General features: G+C 40.9%; 2 protein-coding genes across 2 annotated transcripts in view; one reads left to right on the plus strand and one right to left on the minus strand.

The window, feature by feature from the left end:
* The window catches only part of LOC124408058 (angiotensin-converting enzyme-like), a 42,898-nt gene extending 35,191 nt beyond the window's left edge, over positions 1-7,707 (minus strand). Inside the window, exons 1-9 of the mRNA XM_046884720.1 lie at positions 7,454-7,707; positions 6,591-6,824; positions 3,948-4,106; positions 3,738-3,834; positions 3,176-3,319; positions 2,894-3,085; positions 1,535-1,632; positions 572-741; positions 148-272 (exon numbers count right to left, since the gene is read on the minus strand). Coding sequence (XP_046740676.1) covers positions 148-272; positions 572-741; positions 1,535-1,632; positions 2,894-3,085; positions 3,176-3,319; positions 3,738-3,834; positions 3,948-4,106; positions 6,591-6,824; positions 7,454-7,513 — 1,279 coding nt within the window. The 5' untranslated portion in view covers positions 7,514-7,707. The remainder of the gene's footprint in view (positions 1-147; positions 273-571; positions 742-1,534; positions 1,633-2,893; positions 3,086-3,175; positions 3,320-3,737; positions 3,835-3,947; positions 4,107-6,590; positions 6,825-7,453) is intronic.
* Positions 7,708-11,654: 3,947 nt separating this feature from the next.
* Positions 11,655-15,017, plus strand: LOC124407938 (angiotensin-converting enzyme-like). The gene is made up of 12 exons (XM_046884550.1): positions 11,655-11,885; positions 11,949-12,053; positions 12,112-12,273; positions 12,353-12,485; positions 12,819-13,010; positions 13,169-13,266; positions 13,330-13,505; positions 13,580-13,704; positions 13,791-14,034; positions 14,160-14,258; positions 14,331-14,471; positions 14,638-15,017. Exons 1-12 carry the CDS (start codon positions 11,655-11,657, stop codon positions 14,798-14,800), a joined length of 1,869 nt encoding a protein of 622 aa, XP_046740506.1. The 3' UTR covers positions 14,801-15,017.
* The last annotated feature ends 1,796 nt before the right edge of the window (positions 15,018-16,813 follow it).

Below are 16,813 nucleotides of genomic sequence, written 5' to 3' on the forward strand. Positions count from 1 at the left end.
CTTCCGGACGTTACGCGCAGAGCTTCAACTTACGTAATTCAGTCTTCGCCCAGCCGCTATTAGAATCGCTTCGCGCTTGGAAAATCGATATCAAATTTGAGTGTGACACGTGAGTGATCTGAGAGAATATTGTGCTAGTTTGGTTACCTGGATTTGCGCCGTCTCTGAATTCTCGTGGCAGTTTGCTGTACCGGAGGAAATACTGGATGTGAGCCATCTCGTGGTGGACCGTGATCAAGTCCTTCATCGTCACTCTGGTGCACATTTTGATCCTGAAAATATGATCGACGGAAGGTGAGTGCAAATCGAGGTTTTTTTAACCCAATTTCGAATTTGAATGCCACGAACACTGCGCGATTGTTTTCTTGATTAATATCGAACTACCTCGCCTTCCATTTTACTTTTTAGTACTGTTTATAGCAAAGTCTCACAGCACAAGTAAAGGAAAAAATCGGAAAATAGTTAATTTGTTGTTTTATTGCATAAAACAAAATTCAGTTTGTATGGAATCCTCAAGGCGTGAGTCCTGCTCGCACTTGCCTTGTTTTTTTTCACGACAAGTTCAATCTACCTGTAATCAAGACGGTTGCAAAAATCCCAGGCCGATGCTTGGCAGACCAAATCGCGATCTCCAGGATCGATGAATAAGCTGCTCGCCCAAAATTCCGGCGGCATAGCGCTCAGGTTTAAGGACAGGTAAAACTCCTCAGCTACCCGGAACATGTCGATCGGCGTGTATCCCTGCGTTTGAAATATTTTTATTAGCATTCGAGAGAGGCGTTAATTGTTCTATAAATTTTTTACGTTGTAATTCAGGCGTGAATCTGCTGTGCCCTGTTCGTTAATCGCTTAATGTCGATTCCAAAACCGAAATTAATTGCACATTTGAAGTTAAAAAATTTTTTCGTTACAAAATCCAAGAGGATAGATAATAATATATATATCTGTGTATGGGGCATTCCACGCTGAATGTAACAACGTTGAACCCTCACCATTTTTGATTATGTTTCAAAATTTTTTGCGTATGTCTCAACTGCAAAACTGTACCCTGAAGTTATTTAGATTTTTTCAAGTAAATTTATATCACTTATGATTTTTGAAAACCAACATGTCTTATGCCGTAATTTAAAATTCTGTAAAAGTTCTCAAAAATCTTGTGTCAGAGATCAAAACTTTTGAGCCTAGATCCAGAGTGGACTAGCGATTGATCTGCTCTTTTTTGAATTTTTTAAACAATAAAATTGATAAAAAGAAAATACAAGAAAGTTTTAGTTCACAGTGGACAGTTGCTCAAACATTTTCGTACATAAACTCAGATTTTTCAGATTTTCAAATTACAGCACAAGACACGTTGCTCTTAAAAAATCACCGGTAATACAGATTTACTCAAAAATTGTCTGAAAAAATTCAGGATACTGTTTCGGAGTTGGGAGAAATTAAATCAAAAATTGTGAGGGTCCAACATCGTTAAAGTTGGAGTGGAATGCTCCATATGAAAACTGAAGTCAGGTGGTTTGATGTCCAGTTAGCATACCTGATTCAACATCTCTTGCGTAACGTCCAGACGATTTTTTCCCGGATACGGCATCGTGATGTCCACAATATTTGTCCATGATTGTCCCCACATGTTACCTGCGGATGAAAATATGGTCAAATTTTTTCCTTCCAATCTCGCTATTCCGCCTCCGAATCCCCTATCGAATTCCACGATTAAGTAAACGGCTTTGAATAAAAAAAAAAAATCACTAGTTTGCTTATTTTTTTCTCAAGCATCGATAGCTAATCCTCTTCTTCGTACATCGAACGCCGGATTACGTAACGTTTGCTGCACGCGTAAGAACTTTTGTTTTTTTTCCAAAAAAGCAATGATAAAAATCGCCGCACTTAGCCTGACAAAAAACGATGTGAATAAAACGCTCGAGGTAGAGTTAGAAGCGAAAAAAAAGACAAGTTTCTAGCAATTCAACATAGCATAATTCTTTGTCGGGCATAAAAATCTTATAATTCGAAAACGTTCGCAGCGTCGTGCGATACTGAAATATATGATAAATGGCTAACTTAGCTAGCGTTAAAGGTGTAATAAAATAGCTGATCGAATTCACGAATCGTCTTCGGATAAAAGTCAATTAAATTTCGGCAATCCAAAGGTCAACGGTCGGGTGTTTCGATTGATTCGCATTAACTCCTGAACAACGATTCTAACGATACGCTTCTTCATAAATATTTCAACGGCATGTCTCGTTTCGCTTAATTTATACCCCTATTTTTTTCCTCGCTTTATTACGCAGTAATTGAAATAAATCTACATCCGCTCGCTCAAACCGTTATTAGCTTTTTTGCATAGCGAAGCGGATGAAGAAATTTGCACTACATTGGCGAGTGTATAATTATCATTTCAATTTGGATCTGCTGAAATGAAATTCCTACTTTTATTTTCCTCACATCGTTCGCTAATTGGAGACCAAAAACAGAAGACAAAAAAGAAACCGGAGAAGACTTATTTGACACAGTCAATTTTTGGCACGAAGAATTGAAACGATTTAAAAAAGTCCAATTGATCGGTCTGAAAATGAGACAAATCATCTGAAAAATTTTGAATACTGAATACTTTTACAGCATCAAAACTGAACTGCATTTTTATAATTCCTGCAGAAAGTTTGCAAGGTTTGGATGCTGGCTTCAGCTTCGTTAAACTTTCGTTCCAATTGAGTGCTCAATTATTTATTTACTTTCTTGGTCTGTAGGAGTTTATTCAATATTCGGGGTCACGAATTTTTTGGAATCCTTTCAATTTTCAAAATCTACTGTTTTGAGTAAATCTTTGTGTTCAAAACAGCTTCCGATCGTTTTTTGGTGTCAAAACAGGCGTTTCGCGATTAATTCGCACTCTTACCGAGTATGTGAGACGGCAGAGGCGCCTGTCTGCTAACTTTTTCCGGACCATAAAGATCTCGCAGTTTCCTTCTGACGTAGGCGTGCAGCTCTTCGTAGAGTGGACGAACGCTGTTCCAGGCAACATCGAGTTCCTGTTGTAGATCAGGGCTCTCGTAGGGAAACATCCAGTATTCAGCTGCGTTCGTAAAATCTGCGGAAACGGAATTTGAAAATATCACGTGTTTCAGGTTTTTTTTTCTATTTTGTGCGGAAACATTATTGTTATGCGTTTTTCACTGACTGTTGTAACTCGCCGCTTCGTTGTTCAGATCGACCAGCTGCTCGTAGAGATCTCGCATTTGGTTGCCACTCCGTCTTCGCCATTCTGTCCAAACGTACTGCAATTCGTCCCAATCTCTGCTCTTTGCCATTATTTGGGAAAGGTCTGGACATATGAGAATAAGAATTTGAATTTTTTTTTTTCAAAGATGCGTTGATTGAATCGTTCGTGAGAATCGGTTTCTTCACGTTCTAAATTCGAAACGAGATTATGATCTAAATCGCACGCGTACGATTCGCAAACGTTTTCATTTTCTCTCAGTATATAACGAATATAGCTTGGAAATGATTTGCATAAATTTATGTATGTAATTTGACTCTGATACGTTGTAATTTTGGAGAAGCAGGTTCAAAGATCGAGGATGACTATTGTTCTCTTTTCGCGAAATATGACTTGGCAAATTTTTCTTGCGAATCTCTGTCCAAGAGCTTGGACAATGGAATGTGCTTTTTCAAAGAATATGTGAAAAGATTAATGAATTGAACGTTTTACAATGGCTAATATGGCGAAGCACGTAACTTACCGGGATAAAGACGCAGTCCGCATCGGAATGGATCGTTGTGGGCGCAAATTGTTGCGCTGTTGTAGATCGACAGCATGTCATTTATGACGCGGTTGTACTGAGGAAGAATATAAAGAGTAAGAAACGAATCATGCTTGTTTGCATTGCTGAAAACCAGCCGCATTCTTTCATTTCAAATTCATAATTATAAAAGTATTTTTTTCGACTCACTCTTTCTAATTGATCCGGCGGAAGTGCGGCTGGACCGACAATCGACAGGAAGGTTAGACGTCTCCTGATCGTTGGATCTCTAATACCGTTTATGTTCAACCTATTGATCAGCTGCCATGCTTGATTTTGAAACTCCGAATACAGCTGCTGCGCTTCTAGCTGAAATACAATGGCAATTGAAAAAAACCGATAAAACCAAATGAAAATCAATTCCACCGACATTATTTTTATCTACCAAAATACGTATTCAAATTCTAATTTCATCAATAAAATTCAAACAGCGCGGTGTAAAATTACAGACATCACAAGAACCGCTTCATCCTGACTGCACCGCATTTTGCAATGCAGAAACGAGAATCAAGTTGCCTGTCTCGCAGGCGCGACTGAGCGGGCTTTTTAAAAACTGCCTAACATTATTAGGAAATATATTCATGTATACAGCATGTTAATTTCGCAAAGTTCCCATCAACATTCGTGTGCTAGGCAATCATTGTCACGCAATGGTTCGTCCACCTTGTTTTCATCGCCACGGTCGTCTTCTTCATCGGCACGTCTCTGCAACCTTTCAGACCTGCCGTCCGGGATGACCCAGTAGCAAGTATTACGAGAGATAAACTTACGGGTTACTCAACTCCACTGACACGAACAACTACCGCACAATGGTATCGTATGGGAAAATTTCACGCATTACGGGAGACTCGGGACTCCCCCTCACCACTTTCCCACTTCTCAGGCGACAAGGGCACCGTCTCTACTCGTGTCATGGAAAATTTAAATCACTATACCTACTTGCATTTGGGGCATGAAAGTGCGCCCGATGATGTTGGCTTGATTAAAAATTGCACAACTTGGTTAATCACCTCGGTTTTATATCTCGGTAAATAGAGAGTTAATTTTATTAAACGATTTTTGAATTGCATTTTCATGCCTGTAGGTAATAGCATTTTTTTTCAGTCAAAAAAATTTATTCCTCCTACATGTTTTTCTATGAAAATTGAAATATTCTAATTAATACAAAGATTTGCAGAAGAGTTTCAACCCGATTTGGTGCTTTAAGTTTAATTTCATTTCATCTTTCTTTGCGATTCTCTGTTAAATTCTCTGAAAATCTTTAAACTAGTTCAAAAGATTATTTACAGTCTTTGAAAAGATGCGGAAAAAATTATTCACGCTTGTATTGCGAACACCTTATTCCATCATAGAGTGATGGATTCACAGCAGCATAAATGCAGGAATAATCAGTCAATATTATTCATCCATGAAATGAATTCTGAAGGTGTGTACTCGCGCTATTCGTCATCAAAATAGCTGATGAGTTGAATCAGAATATTACAGGCAAAGCTTTAGAATTACGTCTTACAGAATTTGTCATACGTTAATTAAAACACTTTTAGCGATGCAGCTGATGACGCGATTTCGATTGAAAAATAAAATACTGTGCTTGACTTCCGTGTTTCGTCGATATAAAAATAAAACAATTAACCAATATTATCGTCATGTCACGATTAATTTAATTACCGCAATGAATTGATTTTATATTATTATTTTAGTTTACGTTACGCTCATTGACTTGAGTCACGAGACAATTATTGATCAGTTGGTTAACAGTCTCTAGAGTCTTTTTCACCTGCATTTAAAACACTTCCGATTCATTGATTGCGTTGAAAAAATTTACCGTATAACGCTAGCCAATTGAAGTCTCGTAGCGTAACGTAACCGCGGCGTGAATTTAGCCACAAATATTATGTTTATAGGTATACGGGTTAGTGGAGGAGAAAAAGAAAACGAACAAAAAATGAGGGTTATGAATTAGTTTCTAGGTCAGTCTACCGCGTTGTCGATTCAGGCGTAATTATCCGAGCGTGAAATCGCGGCTTTAATAACCTTTTGAAAACCGCTCTGCAGACTTTTCTACAAGTACATATGTACGTATAACAAGTACTTGATCCCAACGTTTGACTGTAAATTACATTATTATACCCACACAAGCTTCGAGCTCTTATTCGATTATGAAATTGTCATCAATTAAGAACGAGAGTAAAATATGCGTACGGAATATTCAATTCCTGAATGGATTATCTCGGTGCCGTTGAATCATTCATGCGATCTTTGCAGTTCGCAATTAGATGGCTTTTTAAATGGTTAATTCGCTAATATGCGAGTACAATAGCCGGATGAAATTTTCTGCACACAAAAGAATTTCGCTTGTCAATAAATTGTTGAATCAAATTCTTGTCAAATAATTCTCGCGGTTTGGAATACAACGGCTTAAGCATTTTTTTAATAACAAGAAAATATGTGGCACAAGAATCTGTTTTGATAAATTTCATCTGTTGGATGAAATTAACAAAACTGATCTGCAACTCTTATCCGAATCGATATTGAACCTTCATGGTATAAGAAACGAAAATAATCATGAACCATGCAGTACAAATAATGATTGAAAATTTTCTTCAGTTATGAAATAGTCAAAGGTCTGATAAATTGGCATATTTGCGAAATAAAGAGAAACGTTTTGCCCAGTTTTCGAGGCCTCGGATTGACCGGAAGCATCTAAAACACTTGGCAAGTCGTTTTAAGCGTAAGTCGGAGCTTTCGCAAGGGTGATAAGACGCCAAGACGTCAAGACGTCGTAACACTTACCGCCTGTGATTGCGTAAACTCGTTAACGTTGGTCTCGTAAGCCCACTGACTGGCAACATTGTTGCTGCACTGTTGGATCCCCTGGAATTCGAGCTTCGCCAGGACGTTCCTGTAGTCCAAATTCCCACTTCCAGCCTCGCGAATCATCGTCTGGAGCAGATCATCCCGAAGCGGAATGTCCAGTTGAGCCGAGACCACGGAAAGTAGGGCGAACAACGCGAGGGTTAAAATTGACTGAAAATCGAGGGAAATCCGGTCAGTTTTTTGGAGGAAATTTGAAAAATTCACTCCGACGTTGTCACGTGTGCTGGACATCGTTAGGTGCTATAAAACAACCGTCCACGCTTTCTACGTAGTTTACCCAAACTGATCGATCCTTTCTGCCGCCTTTCGTTCATATTTAACTCACCACATACTCGCTCTGATCGATTTTTCCAAAGTACAACCGAGGACAAGGACCTTGTCCTTTTAATAGCCCGCCAATCAGCTTTCAATCAGCTAAAATGCCCTTTTGTGTTACGCGTTGTTATCATGCTTGCGGAAATTGAAAGTAGGAGAAAAAGGAATATTTTTTTCACATCGAGCGAACAGTTTGTTTATTGCTGTTGAAAAATTTTCGAAAACTATGATTACGACTGATTTTATTATATACTTGCTAAGGTTACAAAACTCGTGTTCATTCACTTATGTCGTTCAGGAAATGATTGTTTAAATTTTGAAGAATAAAATTTTGAAAAATGCCCAATCGAATCGTGAATCGTGTGATTCAAATTATTGCCGTAATCCTGTCTCTGTCTTCAGCAATTTTTTACTTCGATAAAATTCATGTCCACGTGACACTAGTTCGAATGACAAAAACTTACAAAAATCGTGCTTCCTTGACGAATAACTGTAACAACGACCGGCTTGCGAAGTATTTCCATTGCGTTTGTACGGATGAATGGATCGGAATCTCTAAGTTTAAAAATGTCAGATCGAATCAACCGCGATCCATCAAAACCGACCGAAGCCTGGCAGGTTCCAAATACTAGTCGTATTGAAAATTGTCCAAACTAATTGTAAGTTGCCGAATGGCGACCACGTTGGTCTTTACTCGTAATGATACTGAACTCGAGGTAAGCCTGCATGTATTCATTTATCCCAGCTAGTTTGAACAACACAAGAGGTCATTCATGGAGTGGAGTGGTGGGGGGGGGGGGGGGGGGATATTGTTCTAGTGTCTGTCGAGTTTGTGTGCTGCAACGTCAACAGCGGAGACACCCAAGCTAACACATAAAAAAGACAAACCATACCGACTTCCAGGGCGTTCGAGAAGGTGGTGGGAAGGTAGCGATGGACGGAAGGAAGGACTTGCGACACTCGTTCCCACGATGATAGCCGACGTCGTTGTGGCTCAATGAGGCCTCCAGTATGCATGCATGCATGCACCTCCACTTCACCTACGCAATATGCGCTTCGAAATTCCATATCTCGAGAAACTTTTCCGCCGATTTGGAAGTTCAAAATTCGATGATCGAAGCTTCTTCTTCTTCCATTGGTCTCGTGGTCACCGTTGAACGAAACAAAGCGTAGAGCTTTGAAACCCTTTTGGTAAATTGGTGAATTTTCACGTTAATCTTGCATATTTCAAGTTGTAATCGAGTGTAATTTTGAAACGTCTGATCTTGACCTTTCCAACTATGGTGACCCCGGTCTGGGCTTGGTATTGTGTGTAATTGGTACCGTGGCAATTAATGCTAGCTCAGAATGAGATGACAGGGCTGGTTGACCGAGTCGGTACTGGAAGTCACGTTTCAAAGACACTTTGCGGGCGTGGCCAGAGAAGTAATCACTTTGTTGACATTGCGCTCGAAATGGGTGGATGCACGTCTCGGCTCTCACGCTGTTGCAGAAGTGCAGCAGATCCCCTGTGGGACTTGAAGGACGCCAAGGATGAAAAGCGCGAAATCAATGCTGAGAGAGAGGCTCTTTATACATTCAACAGAATCTCTTAGTTCTGGTAGAGTCATCAACTATTTCATATTGTTTTTTCACCATAACCGAGTGAATATGCTTCTGAAGACATTGTGGAAATGAATTATCTTTTTTTATTATTCTCACTGGTACTGCATTTTTTTTTTTTTTTTTTTATAAACTATTGCAACATTTTCAAGTGTTGACGTGACAATGAATTGACGCTAAGGTTTCAAAATTAAACAGTCACATTTGATGCTGCAATTATTCAAAAATATAGTAACGACAATTTTTATCATACTACTTGGTTACTGGCACTTTATTTTTTTTTTTTCGTCATTCCAAAGATATTATTCAATCCATTGTCAGTGCTCATTTTACCAGAATTTTCTAAACCCTAGGCATGTAAGAAGTTAAATTTTTCCAGAATTTTAAGAATTATCCAACTTCCAAGAGTAAGAAATTCGATTCTTCTTTTAGCATTTTGATAACTGATTTTTGTCTTCTTCTTTCGATCAAATATCCAATTACGATGGCGGGATTCTTTCGTGACTACTTCGTCACTTTTGTTCACACTCGTCGTTAGGTAACATCGCAGATTTATGTATAGTAATCAACTGCAAACAGTAGATAGATGAGGACCCCATTAACCACGTGCATTTTCCTACTAACTCACCTTCCGGTCTGTCTGGATGCTTCGTGCCGGTTGAAGAGCTGCCGGGAAAAAGCGAAGCGAAAGACAAGAGCGAAAATTAAAATGCAGGACGATTTGTTCACTTGGTGGCGATTTATGTAACGCATAGTGGCAATTATATGAGCGGGGATAATTGCATTGAATTTAAGCCTGAGCGTATTTTCGAGAATGAAAGGAAAAAAATGTTTGTAAAAACTGTTCGAATATAATAGCCACTTGTCAAAAATGATGCATTATACACCGCTCGCTGACTACCTTTCGTCCAGAATCACAATACCTGATGCTGCTTTTACGACTATCTGCGCAGCGATGCATCGCTGAAAAAGGATATCGCGTAACGAATCTACACATACAGTGCAGTAGATATAAAGACTTTGGAGAAAATGATTTCTACAGAATTTAACGCGTATTTTAAAACTTGTGAAACAATGTTTACTTACTTTTGGTTGAAATTCTCTCCAGAATAAGAACAAGTCTTGTATAAATTTTTTGCCACTCAGGTCTTGAGTCCATTCTCACGATATTGGTTTTTATCAATCAAGCATCATTCCCAGTCCCGTTAAAAATCCATCAAGCTTATCAAGTGAGTCGAAATAACGTCGAACGTAAGAAACTGAGTCAGGTTACATGCTAAAGAAGAGATTAATTTCAATGAAAATTGACGTTAAAGCCGCGCCCAACGTGATTAAGGAATAAACCTCGTCGTACAAAAAGATTCCCACAATAAACTGCATGTACGTTATAAGTGATTATAAAAAATAAGCAGGTATTATAGCACCTACCATGAGCACATTACACACGAATACGAGAACGTGACCAGCTGTAAGAACACACGTCATAGATGTTAGTGTGACGGAGGAAGGAAGGCACACATGCCGATTTCAGCATGGTCTCGCCTTGCTGGCCCTGGAGGACCTTGAGTTGTTGTAACAATGCTCTTACGTGCATTACGCCGCGGTTTTGCGTAACGATATACCTATTAACTAGACTCGAAAGACATACACATCAGAAACACAAGATTTTTCCAAATCACGCGTTTTCGTTCTTCGAAACGAGGCAGGAAAAATTGGTAGAATAAAAAAAATTGACAAAACTTTGTTAAAATAAAGGACCTCCAGTGCGGTAGACGCATCAACTAGTGTCGTTGTTACATATACGAGTCAAGTTTTTCCGAGGTCCTGCAGGAGACGCGGAGACAATGCCAATCTCGTTTTCTCTAGACAAATTGGGAGACTCCAATCTCACGCTTCGCGGGTTGATTTGATAGCGAGTTCAAGAGCGTGTGCGAGAAATAAAATGAGGTGCAAGAAGTCTTGTTGTCGTCGTATTTTTACAATATATATATATATATATATGTGTTTAGTATACCTTAGATGTTTATAACATATTTTAGGACTGCGTAGGTAGGCTGAAACCCGAGCCATTAATCAGGCGAACGCGTGTCAGAGGTATATATATATAGAGAGAGATATTAACAAAGCAAGACTTTATTTTGTGAAAATTTTTCTTAAGGAACGACCGGCCTTGTTCGTTGCCCCCTTTACGCGTCACGGGCCAAATCCTACTACGTGACTCTGCAGAGTACAAACATCGGAGTTTCATTCTCTGGCCGAATCGTGTTACAGCAAACAAGTATCGCGAATAAGGATAAGACTCCTCCTCCTGCGTGATGGTTAATTAGATATTTCATTGCGTACGACGATAAAGACCATGCGAGGTAGGTTGTTATTAATTTTGTTTGAATCTCGTGCACTTTTATTTCCCTTTGTTTATTTTGTTTTATTGTCAGACTATTACACTCGCTCGATTTATCGTGGGAACTGCTTCTGCGTCTTTATTTATAGCGATGCAGAATTATTATTGACGCGTGTTAAGTAGATGCAGCCTAGTGAGACGGAGAAGAGATCTTGATCGTGGCCGTGATCGAGATCTTATTGCTGCTTCTACCGATGATCACACGGATTGATATTGCACCGTGATCCTGTTATTCATATTCAGTACCATAAGGAAATCTAGAAAACAATCTACACTCGCTTGATCATTCGTGATGTGACGTTGTTATAAATCCACCACGAGAATTATCCTCGACAATTTCTCGGCTCGAAGGAGCCTCGCCTTTAATTACGTCTGTTACGTACGTTACGTGTATAGAACTCACGTTTTACGTACCAATGCAGTAAATCGTACCATGCATTTTACAGGATTGAGTAAGAGGGACGAGTATTCGTTACCGATATCATTCAATTCCCTTCTTTCAACCGATAAGCAATATTTAATTGCGCTATAACACAAATGCAACAAATTTAACTCTTGATATTCGCTCAACAATGCTTGCGAGATTTTCGAGATTCGGGTGAAACGTTCGATATTTGATCGACCGCGTCGATTTTTTAAGGTTGAATATCTGTCCAAACGACATGTCACACTGGATGATCTCGGTGTTTTGTGCAATCGCGATTTCTTCCGTTCTTCAGACTCCCTTCGGTTTTCAAAAGCACAAATGTCACACTAAGTCTCGATCACCGATCCGGAACTCCAAGGCGTCGCGTTTTTACACTTCCGGTATCGAAGAGCGCAGAATACGAAGGAGTGAGTCGGTTTCGAAGGAGATAGAACAGTTGGCGAAGGGTCTCGCGACTCCAGACGTGGTGAGAATCAATGTGGGACAATAAAAGTGGCCAAACACTGAGATAATTTCTGGGTGAATTCAGTTTCTAGAACTGATGAACAACCTGAGTACCGTCGAGTATCACAGAAACGCAATAGCACAGTGGGAATTCGAGAGCAACATCAATGCGACGACGAGGGCCAAAGCGGTGAGCCCTTATCGCATGTTTCAACCGCAGTTTTAACGCTCATCGATGATTTTTTCAGCTCAAGTCATCCGCCAAACTCGCCGAGTTTCAAAAAATCGTATGGAAAGCTGCTGGGAAATACGATTGGCGGAATTTCAATGGCACCTCGAGGATCAAGAGACAGTTCGAAATGATCTCGGTGCTCGGTAGCGCCGTTTTATCCGACGATAAGTTCAAGCAGGTAAATTGGCAGTGTGCAGGTGAAAGTGAGCCGACAGTTCGTCAGATCCTGTCACAAAAATTTACGAATCGATATTCAGCTGGACGAGGTGATAAATAAAATGGAATCAATCTACAGCACCGCGACTATAGAACCTTACGTGAAAATTGACGGGTCTTCGAAGTCGAAGAAGTTGCGAAGAGGTGGAGGACGAAAACTGCGTCTGGAGCCAGGTGAGTTGAGTTTTTTTTATTTACTTTTGGTGGAAGATTGATCGACTCGATCAGCACTCGTAACTCTAATTAATCTTAGACCTGGTGAAAATCATGGCCGAAAGTAAGGACGTCGATGAGCTTGCCTACGTTTGGAAAGCGTGGAGAGATGCGACGGGGAAAAGGATGAGGAACGACTACATCGTCTACGTTGGACTGATGAAAGAAATCGCTAAGTTGAACAGTACGAGTTCGCTGAGACGCTGGCAGCTTCCCATTATTCAGTCGCTTCACTGGAAGCGTGATAATTGATCGAAAGACGTATTTCGGTAGATTCGAGTGTTCTTGTTGCAGATTTTTCATCCGTTGCTCAGTACTGGACCAACCCTTACGAGGATCCGAATTTCGAAAAGAAGATAGTCGAGATCTGGCAGGAGGTGAAACCTTTCTATCTAGAACTTCACGCCTACGTGAGGAACCGACTGAGGACCAAATACGGAACTCGGGTTATTCCTGAGAGCGGTTACATTCCAGCTCATGTCTTCGGTTAGTCCAATTCCAAAGTTCATGCATTTCTTCTATTTGAAAATCTTTTCAGAACGTTTTTTCAAGAAGAAAAAGTTAATGTCGAAGTCGGTTTGGACAATTTCATTTCAACGCAGTTTCAATCAATTGCAATCCTATAACGCTCGTGATTTATTCAGGCGATATGTGGACCCAGTCTTGGATTCATCTGAACAAAGACACGATGCCGTATCCTGACCACGCTATTCCGGACATGACGAAGAGGCTAAAGGTCAACGTATGGTCTTACATGACATCTGACACTTTCAAATTCACAAGTGCCTCGTCCTTCTCCTTGCAGAACTTCACGAAGATGGAGTTCTTCAAGCTAGCCGAGGACTTCTTCCGATCCCTGGGCTTTCCAAAACTGCCGGAAACGTTCTGGCGGAATTCGATCATCGAACGTCCGCCCAACAATAAGACTGAACTGGTATGTCACGGGTCAGCATGGGACATGTATGACGGAAGGGATTTCAGGTGAGGAAATACGAAATTCATAGGGTTCGGAGTATCGCGTTCGAGTCTCTGAACCACCGTGAATCCTGATTCAGGATCAAGATGTGCACCGAAGTGACCTACGACGATCTGGTCATCGTTCACCACGAGATGGGTCACGTTCAGTACTACATCCAGTACAGAGACCAGCCGATAGTTTTTAGAGAAGGAGCCAATCCTGGTGAAGTGAAGCTTCTTTCAGTCTATGCTTCAAGTCGATGGATAAACCTGCAGTTTGAATGTTTTACCATTTACCACTTTTCTCAGGGTTTCATGAGGCGATCGGTGACACGATAGCACTGTCAGTTTCTTCCTTGCCTCACGCCTGCGGTCTGGGCCTAGTTGACAACGTCGATTACCAGCCAATGACTGACATCAATTATCTGTACTTGATCGCGCTCCAGAAGATCGCTTTCCTCCCATTTGCCTACTGCGTTGACAAGTGGCGATGGACCGTATTCACCGATGAAGTTACCCCCGAGATGTACAACAGCCTTTGGTGGAAGTTCAGGCACGTTTCATCGCCAGGAAATAAGTTCCAAACTAGTTCTCTAAAAAGTTTCTTCAATTTCTGATTAATATGGAGTCTTAACTGGTTTTATATCCCTCTTTGTCAATCCCAACTCCCATTTTCAGGGCTGAAATCCAGGGCATCGAGCCTCCTTTTAATCGTGATGAGACTGACTTCGACCCTGGAGCTAAGTATCACGTGGCTGCCAACGTGCCGTACATAAGGTGGATCTGCGGAGGATGTTCATCAGCTAATTAAAGATAAACTTGTATAAAAAAACGTTCAACTGTTCGCAGGTACTTCGTCAGCTTCATTATACAGTTCCAGTTCCATGAGGCAGTCTGTCTCAACGCTGGTCAGTATGACCCAAATGACCCGAACAGACCCCTTCATCGATGTGATATCTACGGTAGCAGGGAAGCAGGGATAGCAATGCGGTTAGTATAAGGATAAAATCGACGAATCTCAGTAACCAGGCACTCCAATCAAGAGAAACCATCAGGATCAAGTCCCGTTCAAAGTCGCAGCAGCTCCTGAGCACAGTCTTTTGACGTTCAATGAATAGATTCAAATTGATTGTACTTTGAATGTCATAATTTTCAGGCAAATGATGAAGCTGGGATCAAGTCTGCCTTGGCAGGAAACGATGGAGCGTTTCACAGGAAGTCGTGAGATGCGAACCGAGGGAATAACTGCCTACTTTCGCCCTCTGTACGACTGGCTTAAACAAGAAAACGCTCGAACCAGAGAACCAGTTGGATTCTGAAGTGAGAGAATGTTCTCCCGCACTTTTTTATCTACCACCGATAGCTCCGATTCGTGGACGGTAAAGCAGTCTGGATCAAAATACAGTAGCGACTGTTGGTAACCTGAGTTTTTCGATCACCTGTTACCACTCACCGATAAAGCCAGACTTTTCTCTGATGATCAAGAATTTATAACGACGCCTGGCGTTTATGGGAGAGAAACAATAAAAACGACGAGAAAATGGTATTCAGAGTCTTCAATTTGATGATATAAACTGCTATGGTGTTTTTTTTATTGTCTATAAAAATTGAAACGATTTATGATTCTGAAACATTATTTATGCACACCGTCGCATCCATGATCGGGAGGCGATTTTAAAACCTTTCTAATTGCTGATTGCGATAAGATATTTTGTCAGGCGGAACAGACGCAATCCGTGTGTTGCTTCAGAGTCCCTTCTGAGAGGAAAAAAATTTACACTCGAGGTTGAAGCCTACGTGACCGAGCACAGCTGATCTTACGCGTTTAGTCGAAACAGTAGTGTTTCAACCTTCTACAACGGATAGTGTAACACGTTTGTAATTCGAAGTGGCCAACGTCTCTGCGTAAGCGTTCCGCATACTCGATGAACCATGAGGTCCTAAATTGGACTGTTTAATCAATTTTTCCAGTACGTTAGATCAGTTATATATTACGACTATTTTCCTCATGCAAATTGCAATTCGTTGACGAAACCGGTCAAGTGATCGAGTTAAGTTCGCCCCAGTTGGTCGTGTCGTTAGCGTTTTTTCCTTTCTTTATTCTTATTCATTTTTCATTCCTATGCTTCGCAACTACTCAACTTGCATGGGTGACCTAATCGCCCATTTTTTGCGAAAGGCGCGAAGAACCGACGTGGTCCAAAAGGTTCAAACCCGCTCAAGTTCACCAACTATCAAGTCCACTTCCGTGGAAATAACTTCTCGTTCAAAAGTGCGCGAGACTTATTTTACATACATACTCCGATCCAAGGATAGACCGGATCGAATAAACGCGGCTACCTTGCGAGGGTAAAAGTGCTCACTCAGGTTCAAGATACCAACGGACAAACGGTCTAATGGTGAACAGCCATCGCCTTGAGATTGGTCTCTTTTTTCAGAAGCTTGAATCGATGTTTCGGAGAACGCATGGCTAACTTGAAACCGACGAACATGCGAGTTGAGAAATTTCTTGGTGGTAGTACGTTATGTGGACATGCGTAATAATTCCAGAGGTAAGAAACCGGGTTGCATCACTAAGAAATCGGTGAGGCTGGTTTTCCAGATCAAGCTCGTTGTTAATAAACTCTCCATAAATTCACTCACATTACACCGTTCATGTGCTGCAACTAGCCTGTTTAATTGCATCTTATACGATGGTCGATGGTTCATTTATTATACCCGTATTTCTCGAAGCGGTAATGAGAAAACAGAAACGAGCTTTGATGCACCAGGAGAAAAACCTGCGGAGATCGTTCATCTCCGAATGACTATATTACATATAATGGATTCGAGATCACTGATGGTGGACTAATTAATCACCTAAAAATAATCTCATTTTCTTTTTTCACCTGCCTTGTGGATTGGTCGACGACCTGGAATCACTGACCTCAAGGTGACTCGGTCGAATACCAGAACACCAGGGTGCAGGCGAGCTAATTCCGACCGGATGACGTGAGTCGGTCCGGTTTCAGGGTCCCATTAACATCGTGAATTTACACCGGATTATTAATCACCCGCGATCGGTTAACGCGAAATTCAAAACACGCAACCCGATCCGATTCCCGACCAAGCCCTCCGGTAATTCTTTCAAACCGCGATAATGCGAGGGTGATGACCGGCCCTGAGACAAACACCGTCTCAAAACTGGTCCAACACAAGGTTGCGACAATGCAATGGTTAGCTTGGACTGTGTGTCCGGTTCCTTTCGTTCTTTCGACATCCGGCTTAAACTCGCGTAAGGATACGTGGCTATATGGTGAGGATAATAATTTATTCCACAAGGAAGTCAAATA

Source organism: Diprion similis, chromosome 7, assembly GCF_021155765.1.
Source record: "Diprion similis isolate iyDipSimi1 chromosome 7, iyDipSimi1.1, whole genome shotgun sequence".
NCBI lineage: Eukaryota > Metazoa > Arthropoda > Insecta > Hymenoptera > Diprionidae > Diprion > Diprion similis.